General features: G+C 42.1%; 1 protein-coding gene across 4 annotated transcripts in view; it reads right to left on the reverse strand.

Moving 5' to 3' along the window:
• Positions 1-11,488, reverse strand: part of LOC110496004 (tripartite motif-containing protein 46-like) — a 32,026-nt gene extending 20,538 nt beyond the window's left edge. The window contains exons 1-6 of one of the 4 annotated variants that reach the window (XR_016488459.1): positions 11,025-11,475; positions 5,432-5,696; positions 5,045-5,198; positions 2,673-2,871; positions 2,447-2,593; positions 1,983-2,078 (exon numbers count right to left, since the gene is read on the reverse strand). Coding sequence is in view for 2 of the 4 variants with exons in the window: in XM_021571610.3 (XP_021427285.2) it covers positions 1,983-2,078; positions 2,447-2,593; positions 2,673-2,871; positions 5,045-5,198; positions 5,432-5,696; positions 9,967-10,095 (990 nt within the window). In the remaining 2 variants the exon portion in view is untranslated. Of the gene's footprint in view, positions 1-1,982; positions 2,079-2,446; positions 2,594-2,672; positions 2,872-5,044; positions 5,199-5,431; positions 5,697-9,966; positions 10,330-11,024 lie in introns of those variants that run through there. The other 3 variants (XR_016488458.1, XM_021571612.3, XM_021571610.3) reach the window with 3 other exon arrangements.

The following is an 11,488-nucleotide window of genomic DNA, read 5'->3' on the forward strand; positions in this document are numbered from 1 at the left end:
CCACTGTATATGAGCATATGATGTCTACTGTGGTAAACAATGCTGTCTATGGTGGTGTGGTCAGTAGCATCAATAAATTGGCCAGCTAACTTGCTTAAATATTATTATATACAGTGCCTTGCGAAAGTATTCGGCCCCCTTGAACTTTGCAACCTTTTGCCACATTTCAGGCTTCAAACATAAAGATATAAAACTGTATTTTTTCGTAAAGAATCAACAACAAGTGGGACACAATCATGAAGTGGAACGACATTTATTGGATATTTCAAACTTTTTTAACAAATCAAAAACTGAAAAATTGGGCGTGCAAAATTATTCAGCCCCTTTACTTTCAGTGCAGCAAACTCTCTCCAGAAGTTCAGTGAGGATCTCTGAATGATCCAATGTTGACCTAAATGACTAATGATGATAAATACAATCCACCTGTGTGTAATCAAGTCTCCGTATAAATGCACCTGCACTGTGATAGTCTCAGAGGTCCGTTAAAAGCGCAGAGAGCATCATGAAGAACAAGGAACACACCAGGCAGGTCCGAGATACTGTTGTGAAGAAGTTTAAAGCCGGATTTAGATACAAAAAGATTTCCCAAGCTTTAAACATCCCAAGGAGCACTGTGCAAGCGATAATATTGAAATGGAAGGAGTATCAGACCACTGCAAATCTACCAAGACCTGGCCGTCCCTCTAAACTTTCAGCTCATACAAGGAGAAGACTGATCAGAGATGCAGCCAAGAGGCCCATGATCACTCTGGATGAACTGCAGAGATCTACAGCTGAGGTGGGAGACTCTGTCCATAGGACAACAATCAGTCGTATATTGCACAAATCTGGCCTTTATGGAAGAGTGGCAAGAAGAAAGCCATTTCTTAAAGATATCCATAAAAAGTGTCATTTAAAGTTTGCCACAAGCCACCTGGGAGACACACCAAACATGTGGAAGAAGGTGCTCTGGTCAGATGAAACCAAAGTTGAACTTTTTGTCAACAATGCAAAACGTTATGTTTGGCGTAAAAGCAACACAGCTCATCACCCTGAACAGCTCATCACCCTGAACACCCCATCCCCACTGTCAAACATGGTGGTGGCAGCATCATGGTTTGGGCCTGCTTTTCTTCAGCAGGGACAGGGAAGATGGTTAAAATTGATGGGAAGATGGATGGAGCCAAATACAGGACCATTCTGGAAGAAAACCTGATGGAGTCTGCAAAAGACCTGAGACTGGGACGGAGATTTGTCTTCCAACAAGACAATGATCCAAAACATAAAGCAAAATCTACAATGGAATGGTTCAAAAATAAACATATCCAGGTGTTAGAATGGCCAAGTCAAAGTCCAGACCTGAATCCAATCGAGAATCTGTGGAAAGAACTGAAAACTGCTGTTCACAAATGCTCTCCATCCAACCTCACTGAGCTCAAGCTGTTTTGCAAGGAGGAATGGGAAAAAATGTCAGTCTCTCGATGTGCAAAACTGATAGAGACATACCCCAAGCGACTTACAGCTGTAATCGCAGCAAAAGGTGGCGCTACAAAGTATTAACTTAAGGGGGCTGAATAATTTTGCACGCCCAATTTTTCAGTTTTTGATTTGTTAAAAAAGTTTGAAATATCCAATAAATGTCGTTCCACTTCATGATTGTGTCCCACTTGTTGTTGATTCTTCACAAAAAATACAGTTTTATATCTTTATGTTTGAAGCCTGAAATGTGGCAAAAGGTCGCAAAGTTCAAGGGGGCCGAATACTTTCGCAAGGCACTGTATTATTGTCCGCACAGTGAAGCTCATATGATGAATTGGCATTTATTTTTACAAAAGAAAACTTGGTCTAATTGACTCAACATCCAAAAACACATATCTAAGGTAAACTTTCTTAATTAATCAAAAGTTATTTCTGGTTGTTTATCAAAGTTAGCCCTGCTTTGTGGTATACCCCTCTGGTGGGTTATTTCTGGATCTCTGCAGACTGCAGTATTATTTAGTTACCTCTGTCTGAGTGGTGGCACTCTCCAGCTGTGAGATCTGGCCCAGGACTGTCTCCTGGTTGGACAGAATGTAGTTCATCTCCTTGGTAATCTTGTCCTGTCAAATAAACAAAGAGTTAATGCCCTGACCAGACTTAATCCTAATGCACATGAGTAGCTCTGTATTACCCTACATTTGAACTGTATTCATCTCTTACACACTGGATGATCTAAACCCACAGTTCAATGGCGACTTACCCCTTTTCTGTCATGCACTGTACTACTAGACTAACAACCAACCATTGAGGGCCAATCCCCATTGCGTGTGATAACCACTAATGCAATTGATTATAACAATATTGCCATTTAGGTAATTTTATTCAAAGCAGCTCAGGTATTACATGCATTATCCAGTCAATTCCACAGTAAAAGGCCAATGCAGGAACCATGCTACAACCAATTAAGCCATTGCACCCGGATGCCTACCTTGAGTGTCTGGTATGCCTGGGCGACTGGCGCCACCTTGTGCCCGGCGTGGACTCGGCGCAGCTTGCAGAGCGGGCACAGCAACCGCTGGCACGTCCTACAGTAGAAGTGCAGACGCTCCTGGTCATGCTCCGGACACGACAGAACCTGGAGGAGGAGAGACAAGAGGGGTGAGAAAGGAGAGAAGAGAGGTTTGAGAGAGGGATGAGAGAGAGACAGGCCTCACCTTGGGCCTGAAGTTGAGGGTGGGCTGGACGTGTTCGTGCTGGGCGCGAGGAGTCCCCCAGGGGTGGTAGAGCTTGAAACACTCGTTACAGAAGCTGGCTTGGCAGTCGGCGCAGCCCTTAGTGGCCTCCAGGGACTGGGGAGGCTTGCAGAACTGACACATCACAGCCACACTGCCCAGGCTCACTGTGTGTCTGTACCTAAGAAAGGGGGAGAGAAAGATAGAGGGGAATGATTAAAGGAAGGAGGGTAGGGGAGAGAGAGAGAGCATGGGCGAATTAGGGCAGGATAGTAGTAGATAGGGGGTGGGCGAGGTTGGAAAAGGCAAAAGAAAGAGAGACAAAAATAAGAATGATGGATGGAGAGAACAGGGCCAAGACAGAGAGAGAGGGGATGGGTAGACCGGGTGATAAATAACATTAAGAGGTTACTCTACATGGGGAAAATAAGCTTTTAGCAGTTACACTGCAGTAGTCCAGTGGAAGTGCAGTGTCTTTCTGCTACAGTAGTTTGCTGCAGTGTGTTGCAGTCTGGGAGCTCTGCTAATTTCCTCTCTAGGTCAGCTCCATGCTGATTAACAAGAGTGGCACCCTATTCCCTATATAGTGCACTACTTTTGACCAGGGTGCTATTTGGAAAGCAGTACTTGGACACATTCTCTCACTGTGTGTGTGTGTGTGTGTGTGTGTGTGTGTGTGTGTGTGTGTGTGTGTGTGTGTGTGTGTGTGTGTGTGTGTGTGTGTGTGTGTGTGTGTGTGTGTGTGTGTGTGTGTGTGTGTGTGTGTGTGTGTGTGTGTGTGTGTGTGTGTGTGCGTGCGTGTGTGTGTGTCACGGGTGAGATCTGAACCGACTGGAAAACTAACGTCTTCAACAGACCAAGAGGAAATTCCTTCCCGACGGTGACACTGATTTTGCAGGCAGGGTAAGGCTTGGCAATATGGCCAAAATATCATACAGTATCAAGGTATTTTATGTTTTTGAATAATAAAAGTTCTAAATTTGCTTTACGAGAAGTGTGTTACCATAAGATGGCAACACATACATTCTAAGCAATTTCAATGGGTCTTTCTCCCTTCTGATTGTTTTATACTGTTCAATTCAACTTAAAACAAAAATAATTTCCAGCATTTTCATAAATTTCTGCATTTCCTGCACTCATTTGTGATCATTTCCACACTGCCACGTAGGGCTGCACGATATGGGCAAACCATTTTAAATAAAATGTTGCAGTTGCGATTTAGAGCAAACCATTTGGCTGAACTGTTGGGATAATGGAAATAGAATGATTATTCTAATTCTATAGTTAGACTATAATAGTGGGCACTTTGAATACAATGTTGTTCGACATGACAACGAATAAAAATGCCAGGGAGGAGTTATTGTGACAGGGTAGGAACCAAAGTGATGGTCAGTGTTTCATAGGGGACCCTGTAACCTTTGGTTAAGTTGAATGTTTTCTCTTAGATACTTCATGTAGCTAAGATGTTCATGCTTCGCATATTCCTCTTGGATTTAGAAGATGCTGTTGCACAAACGACTTGCTGATTTAGGTCGCACCATCCCTGGTATTATCAGGCTGTATAGCTAGTTACGTTTGCTCTGACTCAGTACATGTATTAGCTAGCCAGCTAACTAGCAATTAGCATTAGTGGCAATTTAGGCCCAACTTTAGGCCCAACCTGCTAAGAAAAGACAAACTAGCCATTTGCAGATGTAAGAAACACAAACTAATAGTGTAATTATAGAAAGCTAGTGGATTTATATTAAGAAGCAAAGTGAAAACAGCATCGTTGTCATCATTGTTGCATGTGCTGCATTGGCCACTGAACGCAAGTGTCTCGTGGTCGAGGAACAACAAATTAGATCCTTGAGTGACAGGGTGAGGGGCTAGGTCTGTGTGGAAAGCAGCATGGAGAGAGATGACTATAAAAATGGACGTTACACATGGTGTATCACATTTAACAAACCAAACATTCAATATCCGTTATAGAAGGTAAAGTAAAAACCCAAACCAGTCTGTGCATCAAAATACGGTATACCACCCAGCCCTAAGGCAGGGCTACATCCTTCCTTACAGAAAAAAAACACGATTTCACAAGTGGCAAATCACATTATTTCATGTGAAATTTCACATGAAAATCATGTGAAAATGGGTTCATGGAACATTTTACATGTGATCACGTGTTTTCACATGTGTAGTTTCATGTTATCACATGTTGCTTTACAGGTTATTACATTAACTTCACATAAGATCACATGGGATCACATAAAATGTATGTGTCTTTTCAGTAACAGCTCACAAGACCAAGACCTGTGCATAGTGCATGTGTGCGTACTTGCGTGTATAAATGTAAGTGTGTGTGTGTGTGTTACCTCTCTACAATGCGCTCCAAGGTGAGGTTACGCAGGCAGTCAGTCAGGCCCTTCTCTCCCAGCTCTACCTCTCTCCCACAGGGTGGGCACGGAAACAACATCGCGGGGGGCGGTTCCTTACGCCGTCGCCCCGGCGACGGATACGTCCCAAATCCTGGACAAAGGGTGACAGAGGGGGAGAAGTCAGTCAATGGGATGAGGAGAGAGGGATGGGTAGTGGAGGAAATAGAGAGAAAGACAGAATGACTTGTGTATTCCCAACGCATCCCCAGACTAGTCCTATTGATCGTCACTTGACATTGAATCTAAAAGACACATACACGCACACATACACACACTCTCTCTCTCACGTGCAAACACACATTTACACAAACACACACACATTACCTGAACGTAGCACGCGGTCGATGGGTCGATGGTCGGCCTTGCTGGGCATGGGCCTGCGTGCCTGGCGGGGAGAGCGGGTATTGGGGGTGGAGGCAGGAGAGTTGGGCTCGGGTGGCAGCTCCGGAGGAGGGTAGCCATTTTGAACCAGGACCTCTGAGGCACACATCAGGCAGACGCTGTGCTGACATGGCAGGACCACGGGCTGCTTGACAATCTCCTTACACACTGGGCAATGCAGCTCGCACTCCATGCTCTTCACGTTAGACTGGGGAGGAGGGAGAGGTGGAGAGGCAATGAATCACACAGGTAGGGGTCCTGTGTGGCTCGGTTGGTAGCACATGGTGCTTGCAATGCAAGGGTTGTGGGTTTGATTCCCATGGGGGACCAGTACAAAAAACTATGAGAATATGTGCACTCACTACTGTAAGTCACTTTGATATTCATGGGTCACTTTGATATTCAAGGGAATGTTAGGTTTAGGGTTAAAAACTTCTTAGGGCTAGGCCCCTTTTTTTCTCCACTTCCTGTCTGAATGATGTGCCCAAAGTAAACTGCCTGTTGCTCAGGCCCTGAAGCCAGGATATGCATATAATTGGTACCATTGGAAAGAAAACACTTTGAAGTTTGTAGAAATGTTAAAATAATGTAGGAGAATATAACACAATAGATAAGGTAGGAGAAAATCCAAACAAAAAACAACCAGAACTGTTTTTGAGAGAGAGACCATCCTCTTAGAATGGCAAGTATAAGGTCATTTTGGAAATAAGCCAAAATTAGCCAAGCCAATTCCTATGGCTTCCACAGGGTGTCAGCAGTCTATGTTCAAGGTTTCAGGCTTGTAACTCCACAAACGAATAAGAAATGTCAGTTTTAGTACAGGAACACAGTCTTGGAAATTCGTGTTTGCGAGCGCAATGAAGATAGGACACACCTGCTAGAATCGGTTTCCTATTGAACATACTTCTTTCCGTAAGAAACATTATAGTTTGATGACATTTTAGGGTATCTGAGGCGTTTTCGGATTCCTTTATCTGCATGTTGAACGAGTGGACTATTCAAATCAATGGCGCCGACTAAACTGACTTTTTGGGATATTAAGGATTTCATCTCACGAAACGACACTACATGTTATAGCTGGGACCCTTTGGATGACAAATCAGAGGAAGATTTTCAAAAAGTAAGTGAATATTTGATCACTATTTGTGAATTTATAAAACCTGTGCCGGTGGAAAAATATTTTGATATGGAGCGCCGTCCTCAAACAATAGCATGGCATGTTTTCGCTGAAATAGCTACTGCAGTTAGATTAACAAGAACATCCATAATTTTTATGATTATTTATTTGAATTGAGCGCCCTCCAGTTTCACCAGAAGTTGTCCCCCACTTGCTAAAACAGTGGGACCTGATCCTAGATCAGCATTCCTACTCTAAGTGAAGGAAATTAATTAAGAATCAGTCAGTAACCTAACTGTTGCAGGATGCATCAGGGTAGCCTAGTGGTTAGAGCATTGGACTACTAACCGGAAGGTTGCAAGTTCAAATCCCTGAGCTGACAAGGTACAAATCTGTTGTTCTGACATAGTTTCATTCAGAAAGTATTCAGACCCCTTGACATTTTGTTACGTGCCGGTGGAAAGTGATATTGAAAACATCATTTTTTCCCCCTCATCAATCTAACCCCATAATGACAAAGCAAAACAGGTTTTTAGACATTTTGTCATATTTATTACAAATAAAAACGTATTACAAATATTACATTTACATAAGTATTCAGATTCTTTATCAGTACTTTGTTTAAAGCACCTTTCGCAGCGATTACAGACTCAAGTCTTCTGGGGTATGACGCTACAAGCTTGGCACACCTGCATTTGGGCAGTTTCACCCATTCTTCTCTGCAGATCCTCTCAAGCTCTGTCAGGCTGGATGGGGAGCGTCGCTGCACAGCTATTTTCAGGTCTCTCCAGAAATGTTAGATTGGGTTCAAGCCCGGGCTCTGACTGGGCCACTCAAGGACATTTAGAGACTTGTCCCGAATCCACTCACAAGTTGTCTTGGCTGTGTGCTTAGGGTTGTTGTCCTGTTGGAAGGTGAACCTTCGCCCCAGTCTGAGGTCATGAGTGCTCTGGAGCAGGTTTCATCAAGGATCTTCCAATACTTTGTTCTGTTCATCTTTCCCTCGAACCTGACTAGTCTTCCAGTCCCTGTCATTGAAAAACATCCCCACAGCATGATGCTGCCATCACCATGCTTCACTGTAGGGATGGTCCCAGTTTCCTCCCAACGTGACGCTTGGCATTCAGGCCAAATAGTCCATTCTTGGTTTCATCAGACCAAAAAATCTTGTTTCTCATGGTCTGAGAGTCCTTTAGGTGCCTCTGGCAAACTCCAAGTGGGCTGTCATGTGGCTTTTACTGAGGAGTGGCTTCTGTCTAGCCACTCTACCATAAAGGCCTGATTAGTGGTGTGCTGCAGAGATTTTTGTCCTTCTAGGAGGTTCTCCCATCTCCACAGAGGAACTCTGGAGCTCTGCCAAAGTGACCATCGGGTTCTTGGTCACCTCCCTGACCAAGGCCCTTCTCCCCTAATTTCTCAGTTTGGCCAGATGGCCAGCTATAGGAAGAGTCTTGATGTTTCCAAACTTCTTCCATTTAAGAATGATGGAGGCCACTATGTTCTTGGGGACCTTCAATGCTGCAGACATTTTTTTGGTACTATTCCCCATATCTATGCCTGTCTCTGAGCTCTACGGACAATTCCTTCAACCTCATGGCTTGGTTTTTGCTCTGACTTGCACTGTCAACTGTGGGACCTTATATAGACAGGTGTGTGCCTTTCCAAATCATGTCCAATCAATTGAATTCACCACAGGTGGACTCCAATCAAGTTGCAGAAACATCAAGGATGATCAATGGAAACAGGATGCACCTGAACTCAATTTCGAGTCTCATACCAAAGAGTCTGAATACTTATGTAAATAAGGTATTGCTGTTTGTTTTTAATACATTTGCAAAAAAAGTCATTATAGGGTATTGTGTGTAGATTGATGAGGGAAAACATGTTTATTTAATCTATTTTAGAAAAACAAAATGTGGAAAAAGTCAAGGGGTCTGAATAATTTTCCAAATGCACTGTAAGTGGTCTATTTTCAAAACTCTAAGTACAAAACTCTAAACTCATAACACTTGTAATGGCCTCTATCTTTTTAAAGAACTTTTGATTGTGCATTCATTGGGGTTGCACATATCTTTCACACCCGAGTCATCCATGCAAAATCACCAATGCATCAGATAATGACAGGTTCGCCACTTAGTTATTTAAACTACTATTTAATCCAACAGCAAAACAATACAATATACACATTGTGAGCATGTTGGGAAACAGGTCAGTCTTACGTTTTCATTATCCTTATACAGTACAATCGTAGGACAAATCATCAGAAATATGGTGTATAATTAAAAATAATAATAACATGTTTTATTGTCACATACTGTACTATGGTGTTGTATGTCATTTCTGCCCCTTGCAACATTTTACATGATCACCTTTTCTATGTGTTTCTATGCAGTATCTCCTATCTCTCTGCTCAACAAAATGAATCAGCTTACAGTGAGCGTATCAATGAAATTCAGATAATGAGTGGAATATATGGTTATATACAACCCAGCTATTTCAGCAGTGCATTGTACTCTGCACTATAATTCCAAATGGTAGCACATCAGAGTAACTCTTTCCACATTGTCCTATTGAAGCACACTGGCTTCTGGAGAATGATCACATCCATATACAGTATGATTTAGTTTTCCCTTCCAACTTAAATTGATGTCAAATTGATACATTTATGAGGTAAAAATATATACATTTTCAGTTATCAAACTATATATGTTAACTAGGCACTACATCAGTTTAGTTCAGTAATTAAGTTGTGAGCAGTTTGATTAAGTGATAATGAATTGTAGTGTTAACAAATGATAAGAATATCATATCAAATGTAGGCTTAAAGTGAATGTTGCATTTTGAAAAGCAGATAATTAAATTGAAAATGCATCCAAATTGAGTGATTAGAGTGATTTGTTGCAGTGAACAAGTGACTGTGAATTCGTTTGTTGTACTTGGTCAATAAAAACATTTGATTCGAGTTTTGAAACATGATCTGTTTAGATTTTTGTGCTTTTGTGAAAATGCACCAAAGTTATCTTTTTAATATAATGTATATGAAGCCAAGCCCTTCACACACACACATCACATCACAAAATACGCAGATCTTTATAATTTATAATTTCCCAGCACGATATGGTTTGAGTCACACTGTCTCTATGTCATTCACCAATGTCAAATCCGTCCTGTTCTTTCTTGTTCTACTCGAGCAATATGCTAGCCAGGTTATGCTACACTGGCTACAATCCACTGACGTCCACAAATGATTTGTCCACATAGGACCTGCATTCCATGTTAAAAGCCCAAATTGCTTCGCAATGCAATATCTGTCACCGGCTTGGTTTCCAGAACACGCGTTGTGATACAGCGCAATTCTTACCTTCAGCTGGAATCTAGGCGCCATGATAGGATTGTTTCTTCCACCGTAATCGGAGCAGTGCTCTCGGAGAGGTGACACTAGAAACTGAAAGCGGGGGGATTTCTCCCCAACTACAAGGAGGTGTGACATGGGAGATTTGTGAGATGTTAATTATTTTAAAGACTACCTTTAAATTCCTGTTGATATAGTGCTTAAAAATAGTGATTGTCAGTCTTTCATTGTTCTCTTTGTTGAAAACTACAATAGCCTATGCCCTGTGCGATTTTCGGTACCCTCGTTTTTATTTGATCTCCCCCTATGCAGCACAAGACTGCACCGCGTGCCTGCATCCCGTCTCCATGGTAACAAGCATCCCTGGTACCTGCACATCCTACAAGCTCGCACAAAACGTGTGGCATTTTATTTGCACGGCTTCTTTGTTTGTTTCCAGCGTGTCAAGTGTTGCATTCGAATAAGCATAGGGTCTACATCTTTAACGCATGTTTGTTGTCCACAAAAAAATCACCAGGTCATTAGAGCGCACCTTATAGTTCTAAAAGAAAATGTGCACCAAAATGGGTAACGCCTATAATAGGCCTATGAGTGATTCAATACACTTGGTAGGCTTCCACATATTTACAGGTGAATTGAATGGGAAAGTATGGTAAAGGCTATAGTGTTATTTAAAACATAAATAGGCCTTTCTGTTTCCTTTTGGTCTAGGTTGAAGACTATTAGCCAACATAACGAATTCATGACCAGGTAGATGAATGGGGTGGAATAGGAATATATATATATTCGTATGCTATAGATAGGTCTACATAACTTTTTTTTAAATATTAATGTGTGACAATGAGCCCTGTTAAATTTAGGAAATTATTATGAAATAAGAGTGGTCGGACAGGTGCAAATTGGGGCGAATCAGACACCTGAAAATAAATAGTTAGGTTACTGTCTGCATCATTAACCTATAAAATGTCCTAGGCTATTAGGAGACTACAACGGGGAAACAACAAAACATGTAAACACAAACAATACACTGACACAACCACACACAGGCTAGTCATACTAATACGAACCAGAGCGTCCATCATTGAAGAAGTGAGCGTTCAATCCGACTGTGCCTCCTTGAAGACACATGATACCCCTACCGTTATCATAACAATAACAACAGGTGCCATGAAGGCGAAAATTGCAAAATAGATATTCATAAATCCTGATTCACCATTTCCACAATAAGATTATTGGAACTGGGCGCAGGCGCGTGAGGCTACAACCCATAAAAACGTTAACAATAGAAAAATGAAGCCAAATGGTAGAGAGGCATTTTGTTGAAACGAAATAAATTTAAACGGTCATGAAAATGCACACACCATCCCAAATGCTGCCAGATTATTCGCTTGGTAAACTACTCCCAGCCCAGACATTTCTCAGCCTTCCTTTATCGAATCGCATCAACCTCGGATATTCTGCCACGATTCTGGGGTTTCTGTCTCTGCTATGCACTGTAATAAAGGGGCGGGTGAAAAGGACTACAGTACTC

This window comes from Oncorhynchus mykiss, chromosome 18 (assembly GCF_057628025.1).
Source record: "Oncorhynchus mykiss isolate SJ-2025 chromosome 18, ASM5762802v1, whole genome shotgun sequence".
NCBI classification, from domain to species: domain Eukaryota; kingdom Metazoa; phylum Chordata; class Actinopteri; order Salmoniformes; family Salmonidae; genus Oncorhynchus; species Oncorhynchus mykiss.